Source organism: Bombina bombina, chromosome 2 (assembly GCF_027579735.1).
Source record: "Bombina bombina isolate aBomBom1 chromosome 2, aBomBom1.pri, whole genome shotgun sequence".
NCBI classification, from domain to species: Eukaryota; Metazoa; Chordata; class Amphibia; order Anura; family Bombinatoridae; genus Bombina; species Bombina bombina.
This window is the reverse complement of record NC_069500.1, coordinates 289,755,220-289,765,219: the sequence shown is the minus strand read 5'-3', so window position 1 is coordinate 289,765,219 and position 10,000 is coordinate 289,755,220. Positions and strand designations below refer to the sequence as shown.

The following is a 10,000-nucleotide window of genomic DNA, read 5'->3' as shown; positions in this document are numbered from 1 at the left end:
TAATACACGTGTGATGCGCAGCGCCATTTAGCAGCATTCTAATTACCAAAAAGCAACTCCAAAGTCATATATGTCTGCTATTTCTGAACAAAGAAGATCCCAGAGAAGCATTTACAACCATTTGTGCCATAATTGCACAAGCTGTTTGTAAATTATTTCAGTGAGAAACCTAAAATTGTGAAAAATTTTACGTTTTTTTTAATTTGATCGCATTTGGCGGTGAAATGGTGGCATGAAATATACCAAAATGGGCCTAGATCAATACTTGGGGTTGTCTACTACACTACACTAAAGCTAAAATTACCCCAAAAAGCTCCTTACATGCTGCCTAATTAACCCCTTCACTGCTGGGCATAATACACGTGTGGTGCGCAGTGGCATTTAGCGGCCTTCTAATTACCAAAAAGCAATGCCAAAGCCATATATGTCTGCTATTTCTGAACAAAGGGGATCCCAGAGAAGAATTTACAACCATTTATGCCATAATTGCACAAGCAGTATGTAAATAATTTCAGTGAGAAACTGAAAGTTTGTGAAAAAATTTGTGAAAAAGTGAACAATTTTTTGTATTTGATCGCATTTGGCGGTGAAATGGTGGCATGAAATATACCAAAATGGGCCTAGATCAATACTTTGGGTTGTCTTCTAAAAAAAAATATATACATGTCAAGGGATATTCAGAGATTCCTGAAACATATCAGTGTTCTAATGTAACTAGTGTTAATTTTGAAAAAAAATGGTTTGAAAATAGCAAAGTGCTACTTGTATTTATGGCCCTATAAGTTACAAAAAAAGCAAAGAAGATGTAAACATTGGGTATTTCTAAACTCAGGACAAAATTTAGAAACAATTTAGCATGGGTGTTTTTTGGTGGTTGTAGATATGTAACAGATTTTGGGGTTCAAAGTTAGAAAAAACATAATTTATGTAAGAACTTACCTGATAAATTCATTTCTTTCATATTAACAAGAGTCCATGAACTAGTGACGTATGGGATATACATTCCTACCAGGAGGGGCAAAGTTTCCCAAACCTTAAAATGCCTATAAATACACCCCTCACCACACCCACAAATCAGTTTAACGAATAGCCAAGAAGTGGGGTGATAAGAAAAAAGTGCGAAGCATATAAAATAAGGAATTGGAATAATTGTGCTTTATACAAAAAAATCATAACCACCACAAAAAAGGGTGGGCCTCATGGACTCTTGTTAATATGAAAGAAATGAATTTATCAGGTAAGTTCTTACATAAATTATGTTTTCTTTCATGTAATTAACAAGAGTCCATGAACTAGTGACGTATGGGATAATGACTACCCAAGATGTGGATCTTTCCACACAAGAGTCACTAGAGAGGGAGGGATAAAATAAAGACAGCCAATTCCTGCTGAAAATAATCCACACCCAAAATAAAGTTTAACAAAAAACATAAGCAGAAGATTCAAACTGAAACCGCTGCCTGAAGAACTTTTCTACCAAAAACTGCTTCAGAAGAAGAAAATACATCAAAATGGTAGAATTTAGTAAAAGTATGCAAAGAGGACCAAGTTGCTGCTTTGCAGATCTGGTCAACCGAAGCTTCATTCCTAAACGCCCAGGAAGTAGAAACTGACCTAGTAGAATGAGCTGTAATTCTTTGAGGCGGAATTTTACCCGACTCAACATAGGCAAGATGAATTAAAGATTTCAACCAAGATGCCAAAGAAATGGCAGAAGCTTTCTGGCCTTTCCTAGAACCGGAAAAGATAACAAATAGACTAGAAGTCTTACGGAAAGATTTCGTAGCTTCAACATAATATTTCAAAGCTCTAACAACATCCAAAGAATGCAATGATTTCTCCTTAGAATTCTTAGGATTAGGACATAATGAAGGAACCACAATTTCTCTACTAATGTTGTTGGAATTCACAACTTTAGGTAAAAATTCAAAAGAAGTTCGCAACACCGCCTTATCCTGATGAAAAATCAGAAAAGGAGACTCGCACGAAAGAGCAGATAATTCAGAAACTCTTCTAGCAGAAGAGATGGCCAAAAGGAACAAAACTTTCCAAGAAAGTAATTTAATGTCCAATGAATGCATAGGTTCAAACGGAGGAGCTTGAAGAGCTCCCAAAACCAAATTCAAACTCCATGGAGGAGAAATTGACTTAATGACAGGTTTTATACGAACCAAAGCTTGTACAAAACAATGAATATCAGGAAGAATAGCAATCTTTCTGTGAAAAAGAACAGAAAGAGCGGAGATTTGTCCTTTCAAAGAACTCGCGGACAAACCCTTATCTAAGCCATCCTGAAGAAACTGTAAAATTCTCGGTATTCTAAAAGAATGCCAAGAAAAATGATGAGAAAGACACCAAGAAATATAAGTCTTCCAGACTCTATAATATATCTCTCGAGATACAGATTTACGAGCCTGTAACATAGTATTAATCACGGAGTCAGAGAAACCTCTATGACCAAGAATCAAGCGTTCAATCTCCATACCTTTAAATTTAAGGATTTGAGATCCTGATGGAAAAAAGGACCTTGCGACAGAAGGTCTGGTCTTAACGGAAGAGTCCACGGTTGGCAAGATGCCATCCGGACAAGATCCGCATACCAAAACCTGTGAGGCCATGCCGGAGCTATTAGCAGAACAAACGAGCATTCCCTCAGAATCTTGGAGATTACTCTTGGAAGAAGAACTAGAGGCGGAAAGATATAGGCAGGATGATACTTCCAAGGAAGTGATAATGCATCCACTGCCTCCGCCTGAGGATCCCGGGATCTGGACAGATACCTGGGAAGTTTCTTGTTTAGATGAGAGGCCATCAGATCTATCTCTGGGAGCCCCCACATTTGAACAATCTGAAGAAATACCTCTGGGTGAAGAGACCACTCGCCCGGATGCAACGTTTGGCGACTGAGATAATCCGCTTCCCAATTGTCTACACCTGGGATATGAACCGCAGAGATTAGACAGGAGCTGGATTCCGCCCAAACCAAAATTCGAGATACTTCTTTCATAGCCAGAGGACTGTGAGTCCCTCCTTGATGATTGATGTATGCCACAGTTGTGACATTGTCTGTCTGAAAACAAATGAACGATTCTCTCTTCAGAAGAGGCCAAAACTGAAGAGCTCTGAAAACTGCACGGAGTTCCAAGATATTGATCGGTAATCTCACCTCCTGAGATTCCCAAACTCCTTGTGCCGTCAGAGATCCCCACACAGCTCCCCAACCTGTGAGACTTGCATCTGTTGAAATTACAGTCCAGGTCGGAAGAACAAAAGAAGCCCCCTGAATTAAACGATGGTGATCTGTCCACCACGTTAGAGAGTGCCGAACAATCGGTTTTAAAGATATTAATTGATATATCTTCGTGTAATCCCTGCACCATTGGTTCAGCATACAGAGCTGAAGAGGTCGCATGTGAAAACGAGCAAAGGGGATCGCGTCCGATGCAGCAGTCATAAGACCTAGAATTTCCATGCATAAGGCTACCGAAGGGAATGATTGAGACTGAAGGTTTCGACAGGCTGTAATCAATTTTAGACGTCTCTTGTCTGTTAAAGACAAAGTCATGGACACTGAATCTATCTGGAAACCCAGAAAGGTTACCCTTGTTTGAGGAATCAAAGAACTTTTTGGTAAATTGATCCTCCAACCATGATCTTGAAGAAACAACACAAGTCGATTCGTATGAGACTCTGCTAAATGTAAAGACGGAGCAAGTACCAAGATATCGTCCAAATAAGGAAATACCACAATACCCTGTTCTCTGATTACAGACAGAAGGGCACCGAGAATCTTTGTGAAAATTCTTGGAGCTGTAGCAAGGCCAAACGGTAGAGCCACAAATTGGTAATGCTTGTCTAGAAAAGAGAATCTCAGGAACTGATAATGATCTGGATGAATCGGAATATGCAGATATGCATCCTGTAAATCTATTGTGGACATATAATTCCCTTGCTGAACAAAAGGCAATATAGTCCTTACAGTTACCATCTTGAACGTTGGTATCCTTACATAGCGATTCAATAATTTTAGATCCAGAACTGGTCTGAAGGAATTCTCCTTCTTTGGTACAATGAAGAGATTTGAATAAAACCCCATCCCCTGTTCCGGAACTGGAACTGGCATAATTACTCCAGCCAACTCTAGATCTGAAACACAATTCAGAAATGCTTGAGCTTTCACTGGATTTACTGGGACATGGGAAAGAAAAAATCTCTTTGCAGGAGGTCTCATCTTGAAACCAATTCTGTACCCTTCTGAAACAATGTTCTGAATCCAAAGATTGTGAACAGAATTGATCCAAATTTCTTTGAAAAAACGTAACCTGCCCCCTACCAGCTGAACTGGAATGAGGGCCGTACCTTCATGTGAACTTAGAAGCAGGCTTTGCCTTTCTAGCAGGCTTGGATTTATTCCAGACTGGAGATGGTTTCCAAACTGAAACTGCTCCTGAGGACGAAGGATCAGGCTTTTGTTCTTTGTTGAAACGAAAGGATCGAAAACGATTGTTAGCCCTGTTTTTACCTTTAGACTTTTTATCCTGTGGTAAAAAAGTTCCTTTCCCACCAGTAACAGTTGAAATAATAGAATCCAACTGAGAACCAAATAATTTGTTTCCCTGGAAAGAAATGGAAAGTAGAGTTGATTTAGAAGCCATATCAGCATTCCAAGTCTTAAGCCATAAAGCTCTTCTGGCTAAGATAGCCAGAGACATAAATCTAACATCAACTCTAATAATATCAAAAATGGCATCACAGATGAAATTATTAGCATGCTGGAGAAGAATAATAATATCATGAGAATCACGATTTGTTACTTGTTGCGCTAGAGTTTCCAACCAAAAAGTTGAAGCTGCAGCAACATCAGCCAATGATATAGCAGGTCTAAGAAGATTACCTGAACATAGATAAGCTTTTCTTAGAAAAGATTCAATTTTTCTATCTAAAGGATCCTTAAACGAGGTACCATCTGATGTAGGAATGGTAGTACGTTTAGCAAGGGTAGAAATAGCCCCATCAACTTTAGGGATTTTGTCCCAAAATTCTAACCTGTCAGGCGGAACAGGATATAATTGCTTAAAACGTTTAGAAGGAGTAAATGAATTACCCAATCTATCCCATTCCTTAGCAATTACTGCAGAAATAGCATTAGGAACAGGAAAGACTTCTGGAATAACCGCAGGAGCTTTAAAAACCTTATCTAAACGTATAGAATTAGTATCAAGAGGACTAGAATCCTCTATTTCTAAAGCAATTAGTACTTCTTTAAGTAAAGAGCGAATAAATTCCATCTTAAATAAATATGAAGATTTATCAGCATCAATCTCTGAGACAGAATCCTCTGAACCAGAAGAGTCCAAAGAATCAGAATGATGGTGTTCATTTAAAAATTCATCTGTAGAAAGAGAAGATTTAAAAGACTTTTTACGTTTACTAGAAGGAGAAATAACAGACAAAGCCTTCTTTATGGATTCAGAAACAAAATCTCTTATGTTATCAGGAACATTCTGCACCTTAGATGTTGAGGGAACTGCAACAGGCAATGGTACATCACTAAAGGAAATATTATCTGCATTAACAAGTTTGTCATGACATTTAATACAAACAACAGCTGGAGGAATAGCTACCAAAAGTTTACAGCAGATACACTTAGCTTTGGTAGATCCAGCAGGCAGAGGTTTTCCTGTAGTATCTTCTGGCTCAGATGCAACGTGAGACATCTTGCAATATGTAAGAGAAAAAACAACATATAAAGCAAAATAGATCAAATTCCTTATAAGACAGTTTCAGGAATGGGAAAAAAATGCCAAACATCAAGCTTCTAGCAACCAGAAGCAAATGAAAAATGAGACTGAAATAATGTGGAGACAAAAGCGACGCCCATATTTTTTGGCGCCAAATAAGACGCCCACATTATTTGGCGCCTAAATGCTTTTTGCGCCAAAAATGACGCAACATCCGGAACGCCGACATTTTTGGCGCAAAATAACGTCAAAAATGACGCAACTTCCGGCGACACGTATGACGCCGGAAACGGAAATGAATTTTTGCGCCAAAAAAGTCCGCGCCTAGAATGACGCAATAAAATGAAGCATTTTCAGCCCCCGCGAGCCTAACAGCCCACAGGGAAAAAAGTCAAATTTTTGAGGTAAGAAAAAATATGATAATTAAAGCATAATCCCAAATATGAAACTGACTGTCTGGAAATAAGGAAAGTTGAACATTCTGAGTCAAGGCAAATAAATGTTTGAATACATATATTTAGAACTTTATAAATAAAGTGCCCAACCATAGCTTAGAGTGTCACAGAAAATAAGACTTACTTACCCCAGGACACTCATCTACATGTTTGTAGAAAGCCAAACCAGTACTGAAACGAGAATCAGTAGAGGAAATGGTAAATATAAGAGTATATCGTCGATCTGAAAAGGGAGGTAAGAGATGAATCTCTACGACCGATAACAGAGAACCTTATGAAATAGACCCCGTAGAAGGAGATCACTGCATTCAATAGGCAATACTCTCCTCACATCCCTCTGACATTCACTGCACGCTGAGAGGAAAACCGGGCTCCAACTTGCTGCGGAGCCCATATCAACGTAGAATCTAGCACAAACTTACTTCACCACCTCCCTTGGAGGCAAAGTTTGTAAAACTGATTTGTGGGTGTGGTGAGGGGTGTATTTATAGGCATTTTAAGGTTTGGGAAACTTTGCCCCTCCTGGTAGGAATGTATATCCCATACGTCACTAGTTCATGGACTCTTGTTAATTACATGAAAGAAAGTGTGTTTTTTTCCATTTTTCCCTCATATTTTATAATTTTTTTTTATAGTAAATGATAAGATATGATGAAAATAATGGTATTTTTAGAAAGTCCATTTAATGGCGAGAAAAACGGTATATAATATGTGTGGGTACAGTAAATGAGTAAGAGGAAAATTTCAGCTAAACACAAACACCGCAGAAATGTAAAAATAGCCTTGGTCCCAAACGGACAGAAAATGGAAAAGTGCTCTGGTCACTAAGGGGTTAATGTTTGCTGTGGAATTTTATTTATTGTTCAAAAAAACTAATCATTTTGCAAAAAGTATTATTAGGATTCATAAATAAAACATTTTTTGATATGGAATTCACCGGTAGAGATAAAACAAGTAAAACTACCTTAATATTGCCCTCAGCAGATCCTGTAATAAAGTATTCTTCTGTTGTGTCAATGGCAATAGCCTTAACAGCAGAATCGTGGCTCTGGAAAAAATGCCTTTGTTGTCTTTGACAAAGATCAAACAGACAAGTGAATCCTTTTCTTCCTCCAGATATTAATAGTTGATGTTTTGGGGCATAAGCAATTACAGTTGCTCCACTATCATGACACGTGAAAGCTGAAATTAAAAATCATGCATGATTACTACACATATGAATCATGTGCAATCATGAATACCTTATGCACAAAAGCAAAATCTTATTGCAATTCTTAATATTTTGTAAAGTATGTAGAATATTTATGAACTGCTGTACATGCAGAAAAGCTTTTAGAATATGCAGAGCAATACCCTCTTTGTGTCCTCCTCAGTTGTGGAATAATGTCCTAAGGCTATGTCACTGCCATTGTTTCCAAGTCGATGACCATAGCTATGTCATTGACATAAAGCAATTATGTTGTTTGCTAGAGATGAATATTGATTATGGAAAAAAAAGTTCTACATTCTTAGCTAGCTATATTATTTGCAATTTAAAAGCAGAAATTATTGCATAACAAAATATTTTTTATATTTTTCTGGAACAGACTTATAAAGTACTCTTGCAAAACAAATTTGTTGCAAAATGTATTTAATTCTAATTCTGTATAGATGAAGTGAAACAAAAGTGTTTAAGGTAAACATCTTTTATGTATTGACCATAATATCCATTTGTCCATGTTAAGCCTGTGGTCCTGAAACGTATCTATTTTTTAAACTTGGCATACTTTAAAAAAAAATCTCTTTTTATGTTTATATAGTTTCTAAAGGTTCTGTCCCTTCCACTTGTTTATAGCCTGATTTTTTTTAAATAAAAATCAAAAAGACAGCCCTGACTCAATACCTGGAACACTTACCCATCTCCATGCCATGGGTTTATACTTCAAAATGGTGGAAGATACGCTAAGATCAGTTATGTATCAAGACAAACTTAAGTTTTTAAAATAAATATTTAAAAATGAGTGCAGACTAACTAGGTTAAATTATTAGTTTTTCTGTTTAATCAAAACGTAATGCAGCCAAGGAGAAAATAGTACAATAAAATAATTAAATAAAACAATTATTTGAAAATTACAACAGTTCTTACCATGAACTAAACTATTGGTAGGGGTTACCAATGTGTCCCATAAACAGATGTTTCTAAAAAAAACAACAACGTAAAAATAAATACACATTTTAAGGCACTTTATATTAAAAGCCTGCACAATTCTATAATCATTCATGCCTCACACATTTATATCCTTCCAGTGTTAAACTACTGACCATACACTTGGTTTTTAAGAATACAATTTTCCCTTTAGGCATGGTTGATGCTTATTAAAAAGTGATTCAACTGAATTTGCTTACAGACTTCATAACTCCCAACATTTGTGGCTGGGTATCCGGTAGGTCGATGGGGGACTGTCGCCATTTTGTGTGAGGAGCAATATTGGGGGATAGTGTGTGTGTCTGTGCAGTGTGTGTGTGTGTGTTCCATGGGTGGGTATTGAAGAAATTCTGTAAATAGGGACATATGGCTGTCAGAAGGACAGGGGTACAAAGTTCAGAATCAGGAACTGTCTATCTCAAATAGGGACCAGTTGTGAGGTCTGAGACCAAAAACAAAATGACAAAAAACTAAATTTAGGCTCACCTGATAATTTCTTTCATGATGGTGAGAGTCCCCGACAAATCACATGCTTAAAGTTTCCCTTTTACCTAAGCTTGAAATCCCTTCTACTACCCTGAATCCTCAGTCATACATATAGCCAAATAGATGGAGGAAATAAAAAAGCAAGAAAGACAAAGTTGGGCAAATGAAGGGCAAAACAAGTGTTGTAAGCAACTGAAAAAGAAAGGGCAGGGCTTGTGGACTCACCATATAATGAAAAATAAATCGCATAAGCATACATTTTGTTTTCTTTCATCAGATGAGAGTCCACAAGATATCACTTGTGGGAATCTGTACTGAACCAGTGAATTTAATTAGATCACCATGATATGGGGGGACACAAACAATGAAGGTAGGCATGTTACTGATCAGGCACTACGGCCCAAGAAATGGCAAAGAGCAGAAATTGGATGAAAAACTGGTTTTATTCTGATCAGAGTTTGCACAAAGGTCTGAATATCTGGAAATTTAGCAAACCTTTTAAGGAATTAGACAGAAAGAACGGACATCTGGCCCTTAAGAGACCAAGCTAACAAACGTTTTACAAACCACTCCACAGGAAGTTGAAAAAACAGAATTTATGTTTACCTGATAAATTACTTTCTCCAACGGTGTGTCCGGTCCACGGCGTCATCCTTACTTGTGGGATATTCTCTTCCCCAACAGGAAATGGCAAAGAGCCCAGCAAAGCTGGTCACATGATCCCTCCTAGGCTCCGCCTACCCCAGTCATTCGACCGACGTTAAGGAGGAATATTTGCATAGGAGAAACCATATGATACCGTGGTGACTGTAGTTAAAGAAAATAAATTATCAGACCTGATTAAAAAACCAGGGCGGGCCGTGGACCGGACACACCGTTGGAGAAAGTAATTTATCAGGTAAACATAAATTCTGTTTTCTCCAACATAGGTGTGTCCGGTCCACGGCGTCATCCTTACTTGTGGGAACCAATACCAAAGCTTTAGGACACGGATGAAGGGAGGGAGCAAATCAGGTCACCTAAATGGAAGGCACCACGGCTTGCAAAACCTTTCTCCCCAAAAATAGCCTCAGAAGAAGCAAAAGTATCAAACTTGTAAAATTTGGTAAAAGTGTGCAGTGAAGACCAAGTCG

The 10,000-nt window shown here is 37.8% G+C and overlaps 1 protein-coding gene across 3 annotated transcripts in view; it reads right to left on the bottom strand.

The window, feature by feature from the left end:
* The window catches only part of DMXL1 (Dmx like 1), a 383,924-nt gene that overhangs the window by 14,477 nt on the left and 359,447 nt on the right, over positions 1-10,000 (bottom strand). For all 3 annotated transcript variants that reach the window (XM_053701585.1, XM_053701589.1, XM_053701586.1), the window contains 2 exons: positions 8,322-8,374; positions 7,161-7,378 (listed from right to left, as the gene is read on the bottom strand). In XM_053701585.1, coding sequence (XP_053557560.1) covers positions 7,161-7,378; positions 8,322-8,374 — 271 coding nt within the window. The remainder of the gene's footprint in view (positions 1-7,160; positions 7,379-8,321; positions 8,375-10,000) is intronic.